The following is a 25,333-nucleotide window of genomic DNA, read 5'->3' on the forward strand; positions in this document are numbered from 1 at the left end:
TCTAGGAAAAATCAGGGAGCTAACCTAGATAAGTCTTAGGATCTGTTATTAAATTAAAAGCAACCACTTTCCAGCCATGCTCTTTTTTTTTTTTTTTTAATTCACAATCAATATGTAGTAAATTCAAGTGGAAAAATCAACAAGAATCGAAATCCAGAAAAACTCACTTGATGAAATTCCTGCTTTAGTGGTTCCAACACCTTTGTTTGAAGATGTGTCTTCTGTAAGAGCAAATGAGGAAAAATTAAGAAGGTTGAGGATTTGTGAATATGAAAATGATATGGCAGTGTACAATCTTGCCTCTAGAGTAGTGGTTCTCAACCTTTCTAATGCCTTGACCCTTTAATATAGTTCCTCATGTTGTGGTGACCCCCAACCATGAAATTATTTTCATTGCTATTTCATAACTAATTTTGCTACTGTTAATGAATTGTAATGTAAATATCTGTGTTTTCCGATGGTCTTGGGTGACCCTGCTAGAGGTTCTCAGTGGTTCTAATACAGTTATGAAGTAGCAACAAAAATAATTTTATGGTTGGGGGTCACCACAACATGAGGAACTGTATTAAAGGGTCACGGCATTAGAAAGGCTGAGAACCACTGCTCTAGAGACACTTAAAGAATTCCCTTTGCTACCTGACTTGCCTGTTTTAAAACTTCCAGGTGAGGACGTAGTACCAGAGTGTGTCCCAGTGGCACCTGGAATGGGAGAGAAGATAAAGAGGGTAATATGAAGTAATGTCTTTCTTATTGGATGGAGACCATGATTTGGGAAAAATCCATGTGTTTCTGTGAAAGACTGTAGTCCTTCTCTAGATTTCCTTGCCCTAGAAGGTGAAATAAACATCTCTGGTCTTCTGAGATCCTTCTTTCCTGGAATTAGTATCAGGCTTTTACTGTCCCAGGCTTACCTGTTTTACTTCCAGTTGCCTGGCTTCCTGGAATTATGTTGGTTACTCCTAAACATTAAAATAATTGAAAAGATTAAGATTCTTAAAATTTTAATTAATTATATCAAAACAGTTCTCCCTTCTAATTTTAAAGTTTTATAACTATAAGCCCCCTCCCCCCTGGAAAACAAATCTTATTCAAAAGTACACCTGTCCCTGAATATTCTGGTTGATCCCGTATGATTTGAGATTCTGAATCCCCCAATTTAGAACCAGTACAGTTTTCTGGGTCACATCCCAGAACCCCAATACTCTGTCTTATGGGTTTGACTTAATCCAAATCAATTATTGAGCCCAAATTCTTTCTCTTTTAAGGCTCCTTTGCATTTGACTACCCCTTAATGCCCAAGGAATCATGTTTTAATTTTTGTCTTCTCATCTCACTCTGTGTGTTCACCCTAAATAAACTCACAGTTTTAAATCTCATTTGTAAGCGAATGACTGACAAATCTCTACCTCCAGTGCAGGCCTCTCTTCTGCACTCTAGTAGTGCTTCTCATTCCTGCTGAGCATACAGCCTGGATACTTCAGAGCATTTTAAATTGAAACTCAAATTTAACTTCAGTATAATTTCTATCAGTTATCTTTTTTTTTCTTCCTCCAGTATATTCCCAAATTTTGTGGATGGCACTGTTTTCCACCCACTCAGACAACCAAACCATGAACTAGAACCCATCTAAACTTCTTCCTCTTTTTCATCTCCAAACACCACACTCTACAAGCATGTCAAACTTGTGGCCCACAGGCCGCATGCCTCGTTTATTTGTCCCGTGTTAGCCTTTGAGTTTGAGAAGCTTGCTCTAATTGATTCTAACTTGTCAACACATTGCTCATTTGTCTGCCCTCTATTTCCCCACATTACTGCCTTTTTCAGTCTCTAATCATGTCTCACTTTAACAATCTCACACTGGATGACATACTTCCACCCTTACTCTCTTGTGTTGGGGCAGGGAGGGAGTACAAATTAAAAAATCTTTTTTTTTTTTTTTTAGTTTGTTGGGACCTTAGTCTTGAGGATAAACCCATGAGAATGTTTGTTTTTTTTGTGTGTGTTTTTTTTTTTTGTGTGTGTGTGTTTTTACCCTCACCTGAAAATATATTTTTATTGATTTGAGAGACAGAGAGAAAGAGAGATAAACATTGATATGAGAGAGAAACATCAATTGAATGCCTCCCATGCACATCCAGACTGGGGATCAAACCCACAACCTAGTTATGTGCCCTGACCAGGAATTATACCCACAATCTTTTTAGTGTATGGGATGATGCTCCAACCAACTGAGCCACCCAGTCAGAATTAGAATGGATTTTATATGCAAGAAAAGCACAAGAAGTATGAATTAAACATGTCTACTAACCAGGACTGGAATTCCCTGGGCCCCTGGAAACTCCAGCAGACCCTGAAGTAGTACCTGCAAAGGCAAGATAAATAAAAGATTGAAAGTAATACATCATTCTTAGCTTCATAAAATCACATCTAAAAGGCTGGTGTATGGAAAAAAATAAGTCTGAAGAAAAAGGTCCAAGTGTTATTGATCTGACATATTGTTTCTTCAAATAGAATACAAAACCCTATCTTAGCCATTCTCTTACTCATTTATCATCTACCACAGACTCAAACAGAAAATTATTGAGAACCCAAAAGGCTGAAAGAGCAAGCCACTTACCAGTTACCATTCCAACTCCAGTGGTACCTTCAACTTCTGTAAGAGTTGTAGTCTCTGAGAAGAAATAGGAGAGCGTGGCATGGGATACAGAAATTTAAAAACATCTGTAACAGTATTACTTTATGTAAAATTCCTATGGCAGACACCAGGTCTCTAAAGATCATATGGCTCTTCAACTTTTTCATCACTCACTTGTGTTGGGGCTCCCAGGTGCAATGGTTATGCCAGTAGTGACCTCAGTGGTAACTGAAATCACGAGAGGAGAGAATCAATTTGTGAATTGCCTTTGGCTTAAGAGTAGGATTTAATTTTGAACAAATTAATGGGTTTCTTAAGGAACTAAGAGGATTACATCAGCACTTCCTTGCCTTAAGTGATACATCACGTATAGTTTCTATTATGCCATTTTACTACAAATATACAAAGAAAAGGGCAACTTACATGGGATAAAGTACTAACATTTTTACTTGAAGAGAGATTTAAGGAGAGTAGTATTTCCACTAAGTTTATTACAGCCAATGTAATTTACTTTAAGATGAAGAGAAAAATAATTATCTGACGTCCAGTGCTTACCTATTTTCATTTCACCCTCAGTGGTTCCACCACTTTCTGAAGAAGTTGTGGCCCCTAAATGAAAGAAAGAAAGGAGAAGAGTAAGTCCCATAACGGAGAAAAGTTTGGTGGTATCTCCAGGGTATGGAAGGGAATGTGTGTACTTGGGTGGAGGAGTTGATGGGGCGGGGACGGGAAGGGTAACTACTCACTGAAGCTTCTTATATTCCCTGATTATTGATTTACCTGTGTTAGAACTTCCAGGTGCAACTGTTGTGCCAGAGACCACACCAGTGGTTCCTAAAGTAGAAGAAAGAAAAAGAAAATGCACATGGTGACATATTGACCATCCTGAGAAGAGCATGACCAACAACAAAACTGTAACTCAAACGTAGAAGACCCTTCTTTGGGTTATCCTGCCAAAATGAGGTGCAGTCTCCATTTTTTAATTCAGGGCCACAATAAATGCATAGGCTTATAGTTCAGTCTTGATAAATTGTTTCCCTAGGATTAACTATCAAAGGTTTCTGGGCCTTTCTTATGTTTACCTGTTTTACTTCCAGGACTTGACCTCTCAGATGTGCCAGTGGTGGCTCCTAATAACAAGAAATAGAAACAATATTTGTGTAAATGTATTTAATTGTACTCAATGAATAAATTCATATTATCTGAAATCCAAAGTTCAATAGACCTAAACTTCCAGAGTTACTTCCATCAACTCTGTTTCTCTAATTAGAACCATATGGACATATATGGCCTCCATCTGACACCAGGGTAATAGCTTGAATGTCACAAGGGGAAACCTTTCCAGACATCCCTTTAAGAATTATAGCATAAGGTTTGTCCAAAAGAAATAATATGGTTTTCATAAGTATAAGCTTCCTCTAACAGATGTCCCCATGAAGAGGCAAAGGCAGACTATGAATTAGCAGGAACTCAAGAGTTGCCAAATCTACTTTCATTGATTAGGCTTCCTTCCATGGAAAATGTGGCTTCTGAGAGTAAAAGGAAGTAGTGAGGGCTAGTGGAAACCTATAATAAAAAGGTTTCAGACGCTGTTGCTCCAGAGCTAGCCCAAGAAAGAAATTATAGTACATGTTTCCTCATTGATTCACCTGTGTTGGAACTTCCAGGTGAGATGGTACTGCCAGGGGCCACTCCAGTAGAACCTAAAAGCAAAATTGAATGGCAACATTGTGTGATTTCATTCCCATAATAAGATTATATTCTAGAATAGGATTAGGAAACTATAAAATGCTTTATTATGTAAAAAGGCCGTTTTCAGGAATAGCTTGTTCCAGAGTGATTTATGCATTTTCTAATGTTTCATTCTGAATATAAACTTGTTGGAGGGAGAATACAATGTGGGGTGGTAGTGGGGAGTCTCAAAGATAACTTTCCTTTCTCTGGGATCAATGTTAAGTAGACAAAGGTATTTTCCTTTACTTACCTGTTTGAATGCCAGTGACCAGGCTACTAGATTCTCCTAGAAAAAGAAATGAAGCAGGATTGATGGCCTGTTGAATTTTTATTTGGGTAATGTATTGATGCTGTAGAAATTTTAATGTTCTAAAAAGTTTAGACATATAATAAGGAAATCTAGTGATATTGTATAAGGGTAGTTATAGCATCATGGTTAAGAGGATGGCCTTTGGAGCCAGACTGCCTGAGTTGAAATCTGCTGTTTATTTGCTGTGTGACTTGGAAAAGTTGGTTAATATCTCTGAGCCACAAATGTCCTCATCTGTAAAAAGCATAGTACTTACCTCATTGCTTGGAGTGAGGGATAAAAGAAATAATAATGAGAAGTGTGTATGTTGAATAGTTAGTGCTCGAAAGTATTAGCTATAATGTCATTGAAAAGTGAAGAGGTTAGGATGCCTGTGACTCACCAGTATTGCTTCCTGTGGTTCCACTGCCTGTAGGGAGTGTTGTAGCTTCTAAGAAAGAGAAAAGGTAGACAAACGTGAGCTAAAGAGCATTTAGCATTCTGATGAAAGTAAAGGGCATGCTTTTCTCAATGACAGTACTGTGGGCAATTCTCTCCAGCTGTTGGCTCACCTGTGTTTGACCTCCCAGGTTCAAGTGTAGTACCAGAAGCTACCCTAGTGGTACCTGCAACAAGAAAAGATGGTACAGTCTGGTAACTTGGAATATTGGGAAGGGATATTGCAATAGTATTTTAATATAGCAGCCCTAAAAGAGAGATTAAGGAAGGGGTATTTCCTTCTTGTTAACTTACCTGTGTTAAAACCTCCAGATGTAACAGTTGTTCCAGAAAACTCTTCAGTGGTACCTAAAATGCAAAATGTAAATAGAACAATAGACTATTTCCTTCACAGTTCATCTTGGCAGCACCAATGTGGCCCTACAACACTGGAAGCCCTTTCCTGAAGATACTCTTCTCTGCAGAAAATTAAAAAATGAGCAACTTTACAGTATTTTATTTCCCAGGTTTCCCTTTCACTATGTGGTAATTAAATGTCACAGCAGGTCTTTAAATGTCCCTTGTCTATTTCATTTCCAGGGACAGATGTACCTGGTGTGCCAGATGTGTCTAAGGGAGAAAATAAAGCACGGTTTTCATCTTTAAGTAATAATTTTTCATATAACTTAGAGCATTTTGATAAGCAAGTTGCCTTCATGAAACTCACTAGTATGGGGAGATAAAAAAAATAAGCAATAAATATTATGTACAAGTAAATGAGAGAGATGATAGAAATTGGCAAGCTACTGGGGTAAGGAGGAGTACTGCGGGGGGGGGGGTGAGATATAGGCAATGTACATTTATACCATTTTTTTTTCAAGAGGGAGGGGGGAAAATAACATCTCTGTAAGCCAGAATACTGAGGACAGACTGACTGAGACATCTGAGGTTTTGGAGTTCCCAAGCAAAATAATTATCAGGTTGATATCACACAATATGGCCTCAGAGACAATGCAGGTCCCTCCTTCACACTCCTTCTTATTCATTTGTTCACTGCAGCAAGCCAAATAGACAAAGGATGATAGATAGCCCTAGGCTTCGGACTAAGAAGCTTACCTCCTGGCAATCTTCCCTGTGTAGTCCTACTACCTCCTGTGGAAGTTGTGGCTTCTAAGAGAAGAAGAAAAAAAAAAAACTCTTGTTATTCCACTATCTTCTGCAGAAGTCCTGGCCCCCAATATAGAGGAAAATAGGATAGAGATCATTGAAAATTATTTGAGGACCACAGAAAGGTAGGGTAGTTCTGCTACACAGGATAACAAGAGAAGAAGATCTCATCAAGACAGACCCATGAAAGATTCCCTGCCACCTTGTTGACTCACCTGTGTTGGAACTGCCAGGTGCAACAGTTGTGCCAACAGCTAGCCCAGTGGTGCCTAAAACACAAAAGGTCTGAGATCTTCAACGGTGCCTGTTGGTGACTCCTATACAGCTCCTAAAGACCTGCCTCTAGAAGGAATCTAAGTGTATCTTTGTTACATCAAAGGCCCCTTCCACTACTTCCTGATGAGGTGACAATCATATACCTTTCCTATAATCCATATCATTAAGAAAGTAGTAAAAATTGCAATGTTTCCAATGTAAGGCACCCTCTATAGACATTCCATTCACTTAAAATGAAGAAGAAAGCTGGTTTTCTCCCAGGCTCACCTGTCACACTCCCAGTTGCTTGGCCTTGTGGTACTGCAGTGGCGCCTAATGTGAGAGGAAAACCAGAAAACTATTTGAATGTGCCAAAAAAAAAAATAGTATCATTATTGCACTTTTGAGCAAGAGGACCTATATATAGCATAGGTTTAAGAGTTCACATTGCTTTCTCTTCTACCCACATATAGAATATTTCTCAGCTCTTCTATCATCTTAGTGATGTATATGCCATCAAAGAGGAAACCTCTTACAAGGATTTCACCAATAGCCATTCATAAGGAAGTTACAGCTGTGAGCTAAGAGAGATTAAATAAGGGGTATTTCCTTCTTGTTAACCTACATGAGCAGGCATTGAAAGTTTATTGATAACTAGAGGCCTGGTGTGCGAAATTCGTACACCAGGGAGGCGGGAGAGGCAGGGGGACCTCAGCCCAGCCTGCACCCTCTCCAATCCGGGTCCCCTTGGGGGATGTCCAACTGCTGGTTTAGGCCTGACTGGCAGTCAGACATCCCTCTCACAATCCTGGACTGGTGGTTCCTAATCGCTCACCTGCCTGCCTGCCTGGTCACTCCTAACTGCCCCCCTGCTGGCCTGGTCACCCCTTACTGCCCCCCCTGCCAGCCTAATTACCCCCAACAGCCCCCCCACCAGCCTGGTCACCCCCAACTGCACTCCTCCTGCCAACCTGGTCACCCCCAACTGCCCCCTCCCTGCTGCTCTGGTCACTCACCAGCCTGGTCACCCCTCACAGTCCCCCCACTCCTGCCCCGCTGTCCTGGTCCCCCCATGCAGCCTTCTGTTCAGTCATTTGGTCATCCCTCACTAACCCACCTGCCAGCTTAGTCGCCCCACGCAGCCTGCTAGTTCAGTCATTTGGTTGTCCCCTCACTAATCCCCCTGCCAGCCTGGTTGTAGGCAGCCATCTTGTGAGGGCATGAGGGTTAATTTGCATATTAGCTCTTTATTATATAGGAGGATATGTTAAATCAAAAAAAATACTGAGTAAATACAAACAACTCTGCAGGAAAGAACACCTCCAAAATGGGAGCTTATGGAGAGTCCTAATTAATGGTAAACCCCAACTGTGAGGTACTCATTCTCACCAGGTCTGGATCCTGATCCAGGAGTTCCACTGCCTTCTGCTAGTGTTGTGGCAGCTGAAGGAAGAAATGATGAATGGTGAGGTCAGAGGATTTGGGATATTAGGGAAAAAATTATCATCATATTTGATCAGAACAAGAATACCAACTACAGTATGGGGTTAAATATGAAGATTTCTTCTTGTTATCTTACCTGTGTATGAACTCCCAGGTATAATAGTTTGCCTAGAGAATTTCCATCAATATGCCTGTTTAAGAGTTCACATTGTTTTGGCTCCTTCCTGGATACATAATATTTCTCAGCTCCTCTTAATATTTTAGTGATGTGTATGCCACCACAGGATAAAATTCTCATATTGATTCTACCACCAGCCCCTCTTTAGAATGTTACAACTAGAAAGGCTAGAAGCCAATGTTCAGAGCTTTTCCAAAATATGTTACATCTAAGAACTGGAAGCATGTGTGAACCACTCTGCAGGAAAGCACCCCTCCCAGCAGACCAGGCTAAGAATAGTCATAATTAATATTAAACTCCCAACTGCAGGAGCTCTTCCTCACCGGCTCTGAGTCCAGTTCCAGAAGTGCCACTGCCTTCTGTTAACGTTGTGGCCTCTGGTGGAAGAAAATAGTGCAGGGTGAGGTCAGAGGAATTGGGATATTAGGAAAAGGATAATTTTGATATTTTATCAGAGCAAACCTAATATCTATATTATGGTTTTAAATATGGAGATTTCTTCTTGCTAACCTACCTGTGTGGGAACTCCCAGGTATAATGGTTGTCCTAGGGAATTCCTGTGTAGCACCTAAAGATGAGAAAGATAAAGGCATCAACATAGTATTAGCTCCCTCTTCAGTATTGAAGCAGCTGTGTGTCCTTGAATGACCAGAAGGCCTTTCCTTAGGACCTCTGTTTCAGAGGGAACTTAACTGTCCATAACTTTCCACAATGTCTTTCCCTGCCCCACCTATTGATCATTGTTGCTACTGGAGTTTCCTTTTTTATTGATCCCAGTGAAAGAGAAAGGAGGTCTTATGTCACCCTCACCTGTTTCACTTCCAGTCCCTGGACTCCCTGGTGTGACAGAGGTAGCTAAAAGGGGAAAAAGAGCACATGATATTTCATCTTTGTAAAAGTTAGTCATCAATTACCTGAAGGATTTTGACATTCCAAGGCTTAAAGTAGAACTTTGTGACTCTAACACTCTCCTATGGTGAATTTACTTAGTGACCCTACCTGGCTTGGTTTTCTGTGAGCTGCTGCTGGCTCCAGGTGAAAGTGTTGTGGTACCTATTAAAGCAAGGAGAGTGAGTTTCAAAATAAACACACATTTCATTATTCCACAAATATTTATTAAGCATCTTTTCTATGTAATAATGTTTTGGATATATCAGTGAGCAGAATATTCAAAGATCGCTCCCCTAATGTGGCTTATATTCTAGCAGCTGGAGACCAACAGTGATCAACAAACACGATAAGTCAAAGTGACAGATGTTAGTTAAGGCTATAAGAAAATGTCAAACCATATATAAAGGTTAGGGCCTTGATAGGCAGGAGCAGGGCCACAGGTGGCCTCATACCTGCCAATCAAAGAACTAGCTCTGTAGGCCTGGGCCTTGCAAATATAGATGGGGAAATATGAGAATATGGTTTTCAGGCATATCTAAGTTTGTGACTCTGGCATGCTGTGTTCCCAGAGGAAATACAAGCCCATTTCCTTCACTCACCTTCCCACTCATGTGTTTACTCTACCACACAAACAGGGATTTGATTAAAAACCCCAGAGATTCAGTTTAAAAAAACTCACCTCCTACAAGTCCTGCTTGGGTAGTCCCACTTCCTTCCATGGAAGTAGTGGCCTCTGATAGAGAAAAGAAGGGAAGGAGTAAGAGTAGGTGGTGGGAAAGTACACACTTGGCTATTGTCAGAATAGATGATACAAGCTGTCAATGTAAAGTTTTTACTGTATTTTCAGATATGCCTGTGACATATCTTCCAGGTTCCAGAGTTTTTCCAGAGACTTTACCAAGTATTACTTACAAGAAGAAAATGGTGGTGGCCCTAGCTCAATTGTTTTTTTACCGCAGGATTTAAATAAAAATCTACATCTTCACGTAATAGCAAACTATAACCCTGTGACTTTTAGTGACAAGAAGTCATCCATATGTGCCCCGCATAACGTTTTTTTCTATAACCCTTTTTCTGAGTTCTCAACTATCATGTCTCTTTTTATGGAGGGAAGATTGAAATATCTCTCTATATACTACCTATTTATTTGTCATTGGTTAGACTCATGGCTGTCTACCGAAGGCCCTTGTAAGCTCAGGCAATAAGGAGTCAATGTAATGTCTAGCTTATCTTTTTAAAATCTGAACTTTCCCAACATATATAAATAGTGTAGAAAATTTTGGGAAGACTGCTTTAAGAAGGTTATTATGAAATGTAGGTGTTAGCTTAGCAGCACTCCCCTGTGTCTATTCCAATTCTAGTTGTGCCACTTTTAATGTTGTAGCCACTGGGGGTAATAGGGTGGAAAAGAGGTAATTAAAGAATATTTCAGGACCATTTAAATTTTTGGTGGTAGTCCTGCAATGAATAATATCAGTGCAGACAACTAATCTGTGAGAGGGCATGAGAAAATTCTATGGCAACCTGTTGCCTTCCCTATGTTGGAAGTGCCAGGAGCAACAGTTGTGCTAAGGGCTAGGCCAGTGGTGCCAAAAACACAAAAGGTTTGAGATCTTCAACATGTGTCCTGTTTATCTCCTGAAGTCCTCCCTCCAGAAGGGCTCTAGCAAAGGGCCCTGTCTCTACTTCCTGATGAGGTCAGAATCTGTTTTTCCTATGACCAATATCAGTAAGAAAGCAATAAAAACAGTAATGTTCTCAGCATGAGAAACTGTCCCAGAAATTCCATTCATTCATATACTAGAAGCCCAGTGCACGAATTTGCGCATGGGTGGGGTCCCTCGGCCTGGCCGGTGATCGAGGCCAATCAGGGCTATCTTGCCCAGTCCCAGTTGGGGCCTATTGGGGCTGGCTGGCTGTGGGGAGGGACAACGGGAGGTTGGCCAGCCATGGGAGAATGGCTGTGAGAGAGCACTGATCACCGGGGGGCAGGTCCTGCATTGAGCATCTGCCCCCTGGTGGTCAGTGTGCGTCATAGCGACCAGTTGACCAGTCCTTCAATTGACCGGTCATAACGGTCACTTAGGCTTTTATATACATAGATGGTTAAACAGAGGGCTTTCTCCTACATGCATTTCTCATCCTCACAGTGGTGCCTACCATGCAAGGATAACCAGAAAAATATTTTCAATGTCCCAGAAAAATATTGATATTACTAGAGGCCCAGTGCATGAAAATTCATGCACTGGAGGGGGGGTCCCTCAGCCCAGCCTGCCCCCTCTCACAGTCCGGGAGCCCTCAGGGGTGGGAGGTGACCCAGTGATCAGGGGAAGGTGACTCCCCATCACACCTCTGCTGCTGCCACTGCCAGCAGTGCAAGCCTCAGCCGGCCCTGGTTACCTGAGACTCGGGTGGCCCTGGCAGGCTGGGGGGCTGAAGGGACTGAGGGACTCCAGAGGCAGGTGCATGACAAGGGGACTGGGCGCTGCCATCTTGTGGCTGTGGGCACCGCCATCTTTGAGGGCATGGCAGTCAATTAGTATATTCCCACCTTATTGGCTGTAGGTGCTGCCATCTTTGTGACGGTGTGAGGGTCAGTTAGCATATTCCCTCTTCATTAGAAAGGATTATTGGCATTTTGAGCAAGAAACGCTTTGCATAGGATATGCCTGTTTAAGAGTTCACATTGCTTTTCCCTCTCCTCAGATATATAATATTTCTCATCTCACACTGACATCCTAGTGATGACTATGCTATCACAAGTTAAATCTCTCATATTGATTTCACCACCAGCCTTTCTTTACAAGGTTACAGTTGTAGGACTAGAAGCCAATATTGAGAGTTTACCAAAATATATTAAATCTAAGAAGCACTGGAAGCAAATGAGAACCACTCTGCAGGAAAGCACCCCTCCCAGCAGGCCAGGCTAAGAAGAGCCATCATTAATGGTAAACCCCCAATTGCAGAAACTCTTTCTCACCAGTTCTGAATCCAGTTCCAGATGTGCCACTGCCTTCTGTTGATGTTGTAGCCTCTGAAGGAAGAAAATGGTGAAGGGTGAGGAATGAGGATTTGAGATATGAGAGAAGAATTATGTTGATATTTTATCAGTGGAGACATAATGATATTGGGTTTAAATATGGAGATTTCTTCTTGTTAACCTATCTGTGTGGGAACCCCCAGATATAATGATTGTCCTAGTGAATTCCTGTGTAGCACCTAAAAATGAGAAAGATAAAGCCATCAACACAGCATTAGATCCCTCTTCAGTACTGAAGCAGCTATGTGTCCTTGAATGACCAGAAGACCTTTTCTTAGGATCTCTGTTTCAGAAGGAAAGGAACTGTCAATGACTTTCCACAATTTCATCTACTGACCCCCTGTATAACATTGTCGCTATTGGAGTTCTCTTTTTCATGGGTCCTAGTAAAGTGAAAGGAATCCTTATGTCACCCTCACCTGTTTCAGTTCCAGTCCCAGGACTCCCTGGTGTGACAGAGGTGCCTAAAAGGGGAAAAAGGGCACATGGTGTTTCATCTTTGTAAAAGTTAGTCATCAAGTATCCAAGGGTTTTTGACACAGCAAGGTTTAAAGTAGAACTCTGTGACTCTAACACTCTCCTATGGTGAATTTACTTAGTGACCCTACCTGGCTTGGTTTTCTGTGAGCTGCTGCTGGCTCCAGGTGAAAGTGTTGTGGTACCTATTAAAGCAAGGAGAGTGAAGCTTCAACTTAAGTATAAGTTTCATGTTCCATTGATATTTATTAAGTCTTCTGTGCAATATTGTGTAAGGCATTTGAATGTAACCGTGAGCACAATAATCAAAGATCCCTCCCCTAATGTGCCTTACATTCTAGCAAGTGAAGGATAGCAGTAAACAATAAACACAATGAATAGGTCAATGAGGCAGATGTTATTTAAGTGCTATGGGAAAATGGCAATCCATATATGAGAACTAGGGCTTTTGTAGACAGGGACTGGTCCACCGGTGCGCCTCATCCCTACCATCCAACAACTAGATTTGCAAGCTTGGGCCTTTGAAAATCCAGATGGATATACGTGAGGCCATGGAATTCCTAAGTCAGCTATGATGTTTGAATCTGGCATATTGTGTTCCCAAACAAATGAAGGCAGATTTCCTCAGTGCACCCGCCCCTCACGTGTTCATTCCAGCCCCTACAGAGATTAATTAGCACTAAAAAGCTCACCTTCCAGAAGTCCTGCTTGGGTGGTCCCACTTCCTCCCATGGAAGTTGTGGCCTCTAATTAAAAAAAAAAAAAGGAGGGAGTAAAGACTACCTGGTGGAAAAGTGCACACTGTGCTATTCAAAATATATCATTCAAGGAGCTAATGTCCAGCTTTCACATGTATTTCCAGACTAACCTGTGGTGTAAGGTCCAGATTCCGGAGTTTTTCCAGAGACTATACCAGTAGTACCTGAAACAAGAAAGAATATAATGCTTATCCTAGAGCAGTGGTCGGCAAACTGCAGCTCACGAGCCACATGAGGCTCTTTGGCCCCTTGAGTGTGGCTCTTCCACAAAATACCACGGCCTGGGTGAGTCTATTTTGAAAAAGTGGCATTAGGAGAAGTTTAAGTTTTAAAAATTTGGCTCTCAAAAGAAATTTCAATCGTTGTACTGTTGATATTTGGCTCTGTTGACTAATGAGTTTGCCGACCACTGTCCTAGAGAATTCCCATAAGGCATCTAAAAATTAGAAAGATAAAGACTTCAACACAGTATCAGATACCACGCATCCTGAAGCACCTATGCGGCCTAGAACTTCTAGAAGACCTTACCTGAGACCTCTATTTCTGAAAGAAATGAGCCATCAATGACTTTCTATAACTTCCTATTTTTTTTTAATATATCTTATTGATTTTTTACAGAGAGGAAGTGAGAGGGATAGAGAGTTAGAAACATCGATGAGAGAGAAACATCGATCAGCTGCCTCCTGCACAATCCCCACCGGGTATGTGCCCTCAACCAAGGTACATGCCCTTGACTGGAATCGAACCTGGGACCCTTGAGTCCGCAGGCCAACACTCTATCCACTGAGCCAAACCGGTTAGGGCCATAACTTCTTATTTTGACCAAGTTTCTAATTATTGTTCCTACTGGAGTACCCTTTTCCTCAGATCCCACCGCTTGTGGAAGGAAATATTATGACAGTTCACCTGTTTCACTTCCAGTCCCTGAACTCTCAGGTGTGACAGTGGTGCCTAAAGAAGAGAAAAGAAAAATGATGGGGTTATGTTTTCAAATGTTATTTATCAATTATTTCAGGTATTGTGATATTCTGATGTTTAAATTGGAATTTTGTGGTCCTAATACTCTCATATGGTGAATTTATTTGGTCTATCCTACCTGGCTTGGTTTTCTGCGAACTGCTGCTGGCTCCAGGTGAAAGTGTGGTGGTACCTATCAATGCAAGTAGAGTGAAGCTTCAACATAGTATGTTTGGTCATTGCACTGGAATTTCTTAAACAAGTCTTTTGTCCAATATTGTTTTAGGACTTTGGCTCTATCAGTAAGCAGACTATTGAAAGATCCTTCTCCTAATGGCTACATTTTAGTCACTGGAGGGTAGCATTGAACCATAAACATGATCAGTAAGTCAATGTGCTATGAAAAATATGACAAAACATATGGGACCTTGGCAGCAGAGACTGTCAGTGGGAAGGGGGTTTAGAGAGGGCAAGGGGCGCACCCCTGCCTTCCAGCAACTAGCTCTGCAAGATTGGGCCTCTGGAAATCCAGGTGGAAATATGTGAGGTCAAGAAATCCCTAGGGCAACCCAGGTGTGTGACTCTGAGTTTTGTGTTCCCAGAGGAAATGCAGGCCCTTTTCCTCCACCCACCTTCCTACTCCTGTGTTCACTACAGTCACACAAACATTGATAAATACCCTCCAATACTCAGATTAAAAAACTCACCTCCTACAAGTCCTGCTTGGGTGGTCCCACTTCCTCCTGTGGAAGTTGTGGCCTCTAATAGAGAAAAGAAGAGAAGGAGTAAGACTTGTTTGGGAGAAAGTACACATTGTACTAATGTCAGAATGTAATATAACATATATCAGCAGAGTAAAGATATTTTCAGGGAACTCTTTTAAAAGTTATTATGAAGTTCATGCATTAGCTTTGCAGTGCTCACCTGTGTTTATTCCAACTCTGATTATTTCACTTTGACCTAGCAGAGTAGTGGCCTCTGAGGAAGAGAAGGAGAAAAGAGGTCATTGGAGAATATTTAAGGATCCTGGAAAAGATACGGTGATTTCCCTGCAAAATATGATATCAGAGAAGAGAACTAATCTGTGGGCGAACATGTTGAAGATTCTAGGTCAACGCGTTGACATACCTGTGTTGGAACTTCCTGGGGCAATGGTTGTGCCAGGGGCTATGCCAGTGGTACCTGAAACACAAAGGGTCTGAGATCTTCACAGTGACTCACATTTGTGTCCTGAAAACCTGACTCTAGAAGGACAGTAGGTATATATTTGTTGTATCAAAAGACCCATTTATGCCTGGCTGGTGTGACTTGGTGGTTGAGCGTTCACCCATGAATCAAGAAGTCCCCAGATCAATTCTAGTCAGGGCACATGCCTGGGTTGTGGACTCAATCTCCAGTAAAGGGCATGCAGGAGGCAGCTGATGGATGATGTTTCTCTCCCATGGATGTATCTATCTTTCTATCCCGCTCTCTACCCTTTTCTAAAAATCAATAAAACATAATCTTTAAAAAAAAACCATTAACTACAACCTGATGAGGTGAGCATCTACAACTTTCTTATAACTCAAATCACTAACAAAGTAATAAAAATAGTAATTTTCCCAGCATGAGTTACCCTTCCCAGGCACTCTACTCATTCAAAGTGAGGGGAAAAGGTGGCCTTCACCTAGGTTTACCTGTCACACTCCCAGTTGTTGGGCCTCCTGGTCCTTCAGTGGTGCCTATCACGGGAGGAAGACCAGAAAAATATTTGAAGAGCCAAGAAAAATATTGAATATCATTATTGCTTTTTTGAGCAGAAAATAGTTATATAAGACTAGTGTCCTGGTGCATTGATTCATGCACATTGAAAGGAAAATAATTAGAAGAAATATTTTGATATCGCTGTTCACCCTTTGTCTATCATAGAAGTGTCAACCAAATTCACAATCAACAATGACAGATCAAAACACATGTGTGTGATTGGCACCAGCGAATGCTTTATATGTATCGCACATGTGCAAGTGAACTTAGCCTTTTATATATATATATGTATATATATAAAAGCCTAATATGCTAAGTGTCCAACTGATTGGTCAGCAACTTGACCAGTCACTATGGGTGCACTGACCACCAGGGGGCAGACGCGCCAACCGATAGCTTAGCTTGCTGCTGGGGTTCAGCTGATGGGTACTGGGCGAGACAGACTGGACATGCCCTGGATATGTCCCATGGTCCCTCCCCACCTGGCCAGACCCCATTGGCCCAATTGGGACTGGGCAAGATGGCCTGATTGGCCCCAACCACTGGCCAGGCCGAGGGACCTCACCTGTGCACTAATTTATGCACCGGGCCTCTAGTATATGTAGAATAACCTTGCTTAATTAGACCAGCTTTCTGATTTAGCTAAACTTTTTCCAGTCCAATGAAGCACCCCAATTTCTCTTTCAAGTAATTGTCAGCAACACAGCAGTAAATATCAACATGAAGCAGATTATTACTGTAGATCACGCAGAGAAAACAAAGGTAAAATATTTAATTGCAGCAGTGTTTGATTATATTCTGCACAGTGAGAAAACCTGAAGTCATTTTCAAGGTTCACCATTTCTTACTTCTTTTCAGTTGGGTCAAGTTTCTAAATTTCCTAAATCTCTGTTTTCTGGCCAATGTAAAGAAAATAGGATTCCACCAAGTCTCCTATCTACTTACTCCAGGACTTCAGTGAGGATCAAATGAGATGAGGCATGGGAAAATGCTTCACAGACATTTAGATAAAGTATGAAATATTTGCATCTGGCTATAAAGCAAGTTGTGTTGCTGGGCTTAAGAAACTACAAGGAGGTTAGTTTTTTCTAGGGAGAGGAAGCCAAGTGTTGCTACATGACATCATTACCCAGCACCCACAGCGACCGTTTCCAGGCTGGGCTGGGCTGTGGACCACATTTTATGCCAGGGGGTCTCAGTAGAATTGGCTGCAATTTGGTGGGTTGTCACTCTGGAGTACTAGCGGGGCCTGTGTCCCACTTGGGGGAAGCCAAGTATTTCTTTGTGGACACCAGGTCTACAGTGCCAGTGTGCATCACAGCAGCTCCTGCATTGAGCGTCGACCTCCAGGTGGTCAGTGTGCATCATAGCGACTGGTCGAACGGTTGGACACTTAGCATATTAGCCATTTATATATATAGACTAGAGGCCCATTGCGCGAAATTCATGCATGGGGGCAGGTGTCCCTCAGCCCAGCTAGCACCTCTCCAATCTGGGACCCCTCGAGGGATGTCCTACTGCCTGTTCGGGATCAGGCCTAAAGGGGCAGTCAGATATCCCTCTCACAATCCAGGACTGCTGGCTCCCAATTGCTGGCCTGCCTGCCTGCCTGCCTGATTGCCTCTAACCGCATCTGCCTGCCAGCCTGATCACCCCCTAACCACTCCCCTGCCAGGCTGATCAATGCCTACCTTCTCCCCTGCCAGCCTGTTTTCCCCTAACTTCCCTCCCCTGCAGGCATGGTCACCACTTACTGCCCTCCCCTGCAGGCCTGGTATACCCCAACTGCTCTCCCCTGCAGGCCTGGTACCCCCCAACTGCTCTCCCCTGCAAGACTGGGTCCCCCCCAATTGCCCTTCCCTGCAGGCCCGGTTGCCCCCAACATTCCTCCTCTGCCGGTCTGGTCACCCCTAATTGCCTTCCTCTGCAGGCTTGATTGCCCCCAACTGCCCTCCGTTGCAGGCCTGGTCCCTCCCAACTGCCCTCCCCTGCTGGCCATCTTGTGGTGGCCATCTTGTGTCCACTTGGGGGCAGCCATCTTTGACCACATGGGGGCAGCCATCTTGTGTTTTGGAGTGATGGTCAATTTGCATATTGCTCTTTTATTATATAGGATAGGCATCTTTAAGAGTTCACATTGCTTTCTCTTCCTCCAAGATCTGTAATACTTCTGAAGACCCTCTGACAGCTTAGTGATGTGTATGTCCTAACACAGTGGTCGGCAAACTCATTAGTCAACAGAGCCAAATATCAACAGTACAACGATTGAAATTTCTTTTAATAGCCAAATTTTTTAAACTTAAACTTCTTCTAATGCCACTTCTTCAGAATAGACTCGCCCAGGCCATGGTATTTTGTGGAAGAGCCACACCCAAGGGGCCAAAGAGCCGCCTGGGGCTTGTGAGCCGCAGTTTGCCAACCATGGTCCTAACAGGATACGCCACTTATACTGATTTTACCATCAGCTTATTTACAAAGTAAGAACTGTGAGGCTAAAAGCCAGCACTGAAAGCTTTTTTTATAATACGTTAAATAAAAAAAAAATTTAAAATTATATCAAATGGAAGCATTCTGTAGAAAAGTACATTTCCCAGCAGGTTACCCTATGAGGAGATGTAACTTATGGTAAACCCAAAAACGGTGGTACTCAACTCACCAGGTCTGGATCCAGTTCCCGGAGTGCCACTGCCTTCCGTTGAGGTTGTGGCTTCTGAAGGAAGAAATTGGTGAATTGAGGTCTGAGAATTTGTGATATTAGGGCAAGAATGATCTTGATATTTTATCAGAGTAGGTCTATTAAATATGAATTTAAATATGGAGGGTTTTTTTCTTTTTAACTTACCTGTGAAGGATCTCCCTGGTATATTGTTTATAAAAATAAAAAATATAAAGGCATCAACACAGCATAAGCTCTCCTTCAAAATGAACTAGCTAAGTTAGATTGAATGGCAAAGGACTTGCCTGAGAATCCTGTTCCTAAAGGAAGTGAACTGTCAATGACTTTGAACAACTTCCTTTCTTGACCACCTGTCGGTCATTTTTGCTGTAGGAGCCCCCTTCTATCGATCCCAGTGCATATGAATCAGACCTTGTGTTGCCCTCACCTGTTTCACTTCCAGTCCCTGTGCTCCCTGGTGTGACAGAGGTGCCTAAAGGAGGAAAAAGGCAGATGGTGCAGTCATCTTCTAAGTGTTACTAGCCAGTTATATGAACTATTTTGATATTCCATTGTTTAAATTAGAACTCTATGACGCTAATCCTCTCAACGGGTGAATTTAATTAGCGTATCCTACCTGGCTTGGTTTTCTGTGAGCTGCTGCTGGATCCAGGTGAAACCGTGGTGGTATCTATTGAAACAAGTAGAGTGAAGCTTCAACCTAAGTCCACATTTCATCATGCCAGTAATACTTATTCTAAAACTCTTCTGTGAAATATTACTTAAGGCCTTTGGATGTACATTGAGCAGGATATTCAAAGATTCCTCCAATAATGTAGGTTACACTTTAGCAACTAGAGATCAGCAGTGAACAATAAATATGATAAATAACTCAAAGTGATTGATGTTAGTAGATGCTATGGAAAAACAAAGAATATAGTAATTGGGTATTGGCTGCATGGGATGGACCACATGTTGTCCTCATCCCTGCCATCCAACAACTAGTTCTCAAGATGAAGAGATGTGAAGCCATGAAGTTCCTGTGTGAAATGCAGGCCCTTTTCCTCAGCCCAATTTCCATTCTGTCCACTGTAGCCCACAAACAAGGACTTCATAAAACTTCAAAGCCTCACATTCAAAAAGCTCATCTAGCCAGGTGACTAAGTTGGTTGGAACATCAACCCATACACCGAAAGGTTGTGGGTTTGAATTCAGGTTGGGGCATGTGAGAAGCAACCAATCGATGTTTTTCTCCCTCTCAACTCTTCTTCATTTTCTAAAAATCAATAAAAACATGTCCTTGAGTAAGGTTTAAGAAAACTTTTAAAAGAAGAAAACTCAATTCATGAAAATTCTGCTTGGGGGGTGGGGGTGCCTGCTTCCTCATATGGAAGTGTGGCCTCTGATACAGAAAAGGAAAGGAGTAAGACTAGTTTGGCAAAAAGCCCACACTGTGCTATTGTCAGACTGTGTCATCCAAGGTGCCAATGTCCTAGTTTTCCATGTATTTTCAGACTTACCTGTAATGTATCTTCCAGGTTCTGGGGTTTCTCCAGAGACTATACCAGTAGAACCTACAACAAGAAAGGGGCAGTGTCTAGTACCAGCAAACTATAACCGTGACTTTCCCTGCCAAGAAGTGCCCATGTAAATTTTTTTGTACAATAACTTTGCAGACTTCTCTACTATCATGTCTCTTCCTTTAGAGACAAGATATGAAATTTTTCTTCATATTACTATCTATCTGTCTTTTGTTTGATTTTAAGATGGTGTAAGGATCTTGAAAATGCAGACAAAAAGGAGGAGAGATAATGCCTTGCTTGTCTATTTTTATCTGAAATTTTTCCATACGCATATATAAATAATACAGAATATTTTCAGAAATCTATTTTAAAAAGTCATCATGAAGTATAGGTATTAGCCCCTTTCCCCTGGTTCTTTTCAAACTCTGATTGTGCCACTTCACTTTCTCCTAGCAATGTTGTGGTCTCTGATGGAGGGAAGGCTACCAGAGTGGTGCCGGGAAGACAAAGGTCTGAGACCTTCACAGCAACATGTATTTATCTCACAAATGGCTGCCTCTGAAAGGACCCTGGGTGTATCTGTGTTACAAAAATTCAAAGTGAAGCAAAAATCTAGGCCTTTCTCTGACCCTCATCTCTAAGAAAGAAAATTAATAGTAAGGCTCCCAGCTTGGGGCACCCTCCCAAGATATTACATTCACTCTAAGATTAAAAATAAAAAAAATGTGGCTTTCTCCCAGGTTCACCTGTCACTCTTCCAGTTTGTTGGTCTCCTGGTACTTTAGTGGTGCCTGCTGTGGGAGGAAAACCAGAAATATATTGGAATGTATCAAGGAAAATGTTAAATATTATTATTGCTCCTTTGAGCAAGAAACCCGTTGCATAGGATATGCCTGTTTATGAGTACATACTGCTGTTTCCTCTTCCCAGATGTATAATACTTTTCATCTCACGCTGCCATCCTGGTGATGTGTGTGTCATCACAAGTTAAGCCTCTCATACTGATTTTACCAGAAACCCGTCTTTACAAAGTTATACATGGGAGACTAGAAGCCAGTATTGACTACGTGCAAACCACTCTGCAGGAAAGCACCCCTCCCAGCAGGCCATACTAAGAAGAGCCACATTAATAGTAAACCCCAACTGCCAGAACTCTTTCTCACCAGCTTTGAATCCAGTTCCAGAAGTGCCACTGCTTCCTGTTAACGTTGTGGCCTCTGAAGGAGGAAAATGGTAAAGGGTGTGAGATATGAGAAAAGAATTACATTGATTTTTTTTATATCAGAACACGTCAACTAACTACATTATGAGGTTAAATATGGAGACTTCTTGCTAATCTACCTGTGTTGGAACTTTCAGATACACTGGTTGTCCTAGCGAGTCCCTGTGTTGCACCTAAAAATGAGAAATATAAAGGCATCAACACAGCTTTAGCTCTCTCCTTCAAACTAAATTAACTCCATGGCCTTGAACTCCTAGACAGCCATGCCTGAGACTTGTATTTCAGATATAACAAGCCATCAGTGTCTTACCACAACTTTCTATCCTGAACAAACCAGTAATCACTGTTTTTACTGGGGTTTCCTTTTCCACACATCCCAGAGAAAGTGAAAGGAGACCTATGTCACACTCACCTGTTTCACTTCCAGTTCCTGGGCTCCCTGGTGTGGCAGAGGTGCCTAAAGGAGAAAAGAGGCAGTTGATGGAGTCATCATTCTAAATACTATTCACCAATTATCTGAGATATTTTGATATTCCGATGTTTAAATTAGAACTCTGTGAATTGAATTAGTGTATCCTACCTGGCTTGGTTTTCTGCGAACTGCTGCTGGCTCCAGGTGAAAGTGTGGTGGTACCTATCAATGCAAGTAGAGTGAAGCTTCAACATAGTATGTTTGGTCATTGCACTGGAATTTCTTAAACAAGTCTTTTGTCCAATATTGTTTTAGGACTTTGGCTCTATCAGTAAGCAGACTATTGAAAGATCCTTCTCCTAATGGCTACATTTTAGTCACTGGAGGGTAGCATTGAACCATAAACATGATCAGTAAGTCAATGTGCTATGAAAAATATGACAAAACATATGGGACCTTGGCAGAAGAGACTGTCAGTGGGAAGGGGGTTTAAAGAGGGCAAGGGGCGCACCCCTGCCTTCCAGCAACTAGCTCTGCAAGATTGGGCCCCTGAAAATCGAGGTGGAAATATGTGAGGTCAAGGAATCCCTAAGGCAACCCAGATGTGTGACTCTGAGTTTTGTGTTCCCAGAGGAAATGCAGGCCCTTTTCCTCCACCCACCTTCCTACTCCTGTGTTCACTACAGTCACACAAACATTGATAAATACCCTCCAATACTCAGATTAAAAAACTCACCTCCTACAAGTCCTGCTTGGGTGGTCCCACTTCCTCCTGTGGAAGTTGTAGCCTCTAATAGAGAAAAGAAGAGAAGGTGTAAGACTTGATTGGGGAAAAGTACACATTGTTGTAATGTCAGAATGTAATATAACATATATCAGCAGAGTAAAGATATTTTCAGGGAACTCTTTTAAAAGTTATTATGAAGTTCATGCATTAGCTTTGCAGTGCTCACCTGTGTTTATTCCAACCCTGGTTGTTTCACTTTGACCTAGCAGAGTAGTGGCCTCTGAGGAAGAGAAGGAGAAAAGAGGTCATTGGAGAATATTTAAGGATCCTGGAAAAGATACGGTGATTTCCCTGCAAAGTATGATATCAGAGAAGAGAACTAATCTGTGGGCGAACATGTTGAAGATTCTAGGTCAACGCGTTGACATACCTGTGTTGGAACTTCCTGGGGCAATGGTTGTGCCAGGGGCTATGCCAGTGGTACCTGAAACACAAAGGGTCTGAGATCCTCACAGTGACTCACATTTGTGTCCTGAAAACCTGACTCTAGAAGGACAGTAGGTATATATTTGTTGTATCAAAAGACCCATTTATGCCTGGCTGGTGTGACTTGGTGGTTGAGCGTTCACCCATGAATCAAGAAGTCCCCAGATCAATTCTAGTCAGGGCACATGCCTGGGTTGTGGACTCAATCTCTAGTAAAGGACATGCACGAGGCAGCTGATGGATGATGTTTCTCTCCCAGGGATGCTTCTATCTTTCTATCCCTCTCTCTACCCTTTTCTAAAAATCAATAAAACATATTCTTTAAAAAGACCCATTAACTACTTCCTGATGAGGTGAGCATCTACAACTTTCTTATAACTCAAATCACTAACAAATTACTAAAAATAGTAATTTTCCCAGCATAAGTCACCATTCCCAGGCACTCCATTCATTCAAAGTGAGGGGAAAAGGTGGCCTTCACCTAGGTTTACCTGTTACACTCCCAGTTGTTGGGCCTACTGGTCCTTCAGTGGTGCCTATCACGGGAAGAAACCAGAAAAATATTTGAAGAGCAAAGAAAATTATTGAATATCATTATTGCTTTTTTGAGCAGAAAACATTTATATAAGACTAGTGACCTGGTGCACTGATTCGTGCACATTGAAAGAAAATTAATTTAAAGAAATATTTTAATATCGTTATTCACCCTTTGTCTATCATAGAAGTGTCAACCAAATCCACAATCGATAATGACAGATCAAAACACATGTGTGCGATTGCCACCAGCAAGAGCTTTATATGTATCACACATGTGTGAGTCAAATTAGCCTTTTATATATATATATACAATAAACTTGCTTAATTAGACCTGCTTTCTTATGTAGCTAAATTTTTCCAGTCCAGTGAAGCTCCCCAACTTCTCTTTCAGGTAATTGTCAGCAAGACAGCAGTAAATAACAACACAACGCAGATTATACTTGTAGATCACTCAGGGAGAACAAAGGGCAAAATATATAACTGCTGCAGTGTTTGACTATATTCTGTGCAGTGAGAAAACCTGTAGTCATTTTCACGGTCCACCATTTCTTACCTCTTTTCAGTCGGATCAAGTTTCTAATTTTTCTAAATCTCCATTTTCCTGCTAATGTAGAGAAAATAGTCTCCTATGTACCTACACCAGGACTTCTGTGAGGATCAAATGAGATGAGGCACAGGAAAATGCTTCACAGACATTGGGATACAGTGTAAAATGTTTGCACCTGGCTATAAAGCAAGTCATTTTCCTGGACTGAAGAAACTACAAGGAGGCTAGTCTTTTCCAGGGAGAGGAAGCCAGGCATTGCTACGTGATGTCATTACCCAGAGCCCACAGCGACCATTCCCAGGCTGTGCTGGGCTGTGGGCCGCATTTTGTGCCATGGGGTCTCAGTAGCATTGGCTGTGATTTGGTGGGTTGTCACTCTGGAGTGATGGCGGGCCTGTGTCCCACTTGGGGGAAGCCAAGTGTTGCTTTGTGGGCACCAGGTGTGCAGTGCCAGTGCGCATCACAGCAGCTCCTGTGATGAGTTCTGCCCCCTGGTGGTCAGTGCACATCATAACACCAGGTGGGACGGTTGAGCACTTAGCATATTAGCCTTATATATATACATATAGGTTTCTTGAATAGTTCACATTGCTTTCTCTTTCTCCAAGATGTGTAATATTTCTAAAGTCCCTCTGACAGCTTAGTGATGTGTATGTCCTAACAGGACAAGCCTGTTATACTGATTTTACCAACAGCTTATTTAGGAATAAAAACTGTGAAGATAAAAGCCAGTACTGAGAGCTTTTTTATATTTTAAATTTAAAAAAAAATTATAGCAAATGGAAGCATTCTGTAGAAAAGTACATTTCCCAGCAGGTTACCCTATGAGGAGATATAACTTATGGTAAACCCAAAAACGGTGGTACTCAACTCACCAGGTCTGGATCCAGTTCCCGGAGTGCCACTGCCTTCCGTTGAGGTTGTGGCTTCTGAAGGAAGAAATTGGTGAATTGAGGTCTGAGAATTTGTGATATTAGGGCAAGAATGATCTTGATATTTTATCAGAGTAGGTCTATTAACTATGAATTTAAATATGGAGGGGTTTTTTTCTTTTTAACTTACCTGTGAAGGATCTCCCTGGTATATTGTTTATAAAAATAAAAAATATAAAGGCATCAACACAGCATAAGCTCTCCTTCAAAATGAACTAGCTAAGTTAGATTGAATGGCAAAGGACTTGCCTGAGAATCCTGTTCCTAAAGGAAGTGAACTGTCAAT

The 25,333-nt window shown here is 41.8% G+C and overlaps 1 protein-coding gene across 1 annotated transcript in view; it reads right to left on the reverse strand.

The window, feature by feature from the left end:
• MUC19 (mucin 19, oligomeric) overlaps positions 1-25,333 on the reverse strand; it is a gene marked incomplete at its 5' end in the record, with an annotated part of 48,113 nt that overhangs the window by 13,097 nt on the left and 9,683 nt on the right. Inside the window, 49 exons of the mRNA XM_080660229.1 lie at positions 168-221; positions 646-699; positions 912-959; positions 2,309-2,362; positions 2,618-2,671; positions 2,810-2,863; positions 3,191-3,244; positions 3,416-3,469; positions 3,718-3,765; positions 4,285-4,338; positions 4,620-4,655; positions 5,062-5,109; positions 5,231-5,284; positions 5,412-5,465; positions 6,213-6,266; positions 6,479-6,532; positions 6,807-6,851; positions 7,908-7,961; positions 8,463-8,516; positions 8,654-8,707; positions 8,950-8,994; positions 9,139-9,192; positions 9,710-9,763; positions 12,011-12,064; positions 12,490-12,534; positions 12,679-12,732; positions 13,240-13,293; positions 13,416-13,469; positions 14,212-14,256; positions 14,402-14,455; positions 14,970-15,023; positions 15,187-15,240; positions 15,391-15,444; positions 15,939-15,983; positions 18,662-18,715; positions 19,110-19,154; positions 19,299-19,352; positions 20,182-20,235; positions 20,931-20,978; positions 21,348-21,401; positions 21,526-21,579; positions 21,819-21,863; positions 21,987-22,040; positions 22,555-22,608; positions 22,772-22,825; positions 22,976-23,029; positions 23,523-23,567; positions 24,991-25,044; positions 25,178-25,192. Of these exons, the coding sequence (XP_080516355.1) occupies positions 168-221; positions 646-699; positions 912-959; positions 2,309-2,362; positions 2,618-2,671; positions 2,810-2,863; positions 3,191-3,244; positions 3,416-3,469; positions 3,718-3,765; positions 4,285-4,338; positions 4,620-4,655; positions 5,062-5,109; positions 5,231-5,284; positions 5,412-5,465; positions 6,213-6,266; positions 6,479-6,532; positions 6,807-6,851; positions 7,908-7,961; positions 8,463-8,516; positions 8,654-8,707; positions 8,950-8,994; positions 9,139-9,192; positions 9,710-9,763; positions 12,011-12,064; positions 12,490-12,534; positions 12,679-12,732; positions 13,240-13,293; positions 13,416-13,469; positions 14,212-14,256; positions 14,402-14,455; positions 14,970-15,023; positions 15,187-15,240; positions 15,391-15,444; positions 15,939-15,983; positions 18,662-18,715; positions 19,110-19,154; positions 19,299-19,352; positions 20,182-20,235; positions 20,931-20,978; positions 21,348-21,401; positions 21,526-21,579; positions 21,819-21,863; positions 21,987-22,040; positions 22,555-22,608; positions 22,772-22,825; positions 22,976-23,029; positions 23,523-23,567; positions 24,991-25,044; positions 25,178-25,192 (2,493 nt within the window). The remainder of the gene's footprint in view (positions 1-167; positions 222-645; positions 700-911; positions 960-2,308; positions 2,363-2,617; positions 2,672-2,809; positions 2,864-3,190; positions 3,245-3,415; positions 3,470-3,717; positions 3,766-4,284; positions 4,339-4,619; positions 4,656-5,061; positions 5,110-5,230; positions 5,285-5,411; positions 5,466-6,212; positions 6,267-6,478; positions 6,533-6,806; positions 6,852-7,907; positions 7,962-8,462; positions 8,517-8,653; positions 8,708-8,949; positions 8,995-9,138; positions 9,193-9,709; positions 9,764-12,010; positions 12,065-12,489; positions 12,535-12,678; positions 12,733-13,239; positions 13,294-13,415; positions 13,470-14,211; positions 14,257-14,401; positions 14,456-14,969; positions 15,024-15,186; positions 15,241-15,390; positions 15,445-15,938; positions 15,984-18,661; positions 18,716-19,109; positions 19,155-19,298; positions 19,353-20,181; positions 20,236-20,930; positions 20,979-21,347; positions 21,402-21,525; positions 21,580-21,818; positions 21,864-21,986; positions 22,041-22,554; positions 22,609-22,771; positions 22,826-22,975; positions 23,030-23,522; positions 23,568-24,990; positions 25,045-25,177; positions 25,193-25,333) is intronic.

The sequence above is a fragment of the Plecotus auritus genome, assembly GCF_963455305.1.
Source record: "Plecotus auritus genome assembly, chromosome: 3".
Taxonomy (NCBI): Eukaryota; Metazoa; Chordata; class Mammalia; order Chiroptera; family Vespertilionidae; genus Plecotus; species Plecotus auritus.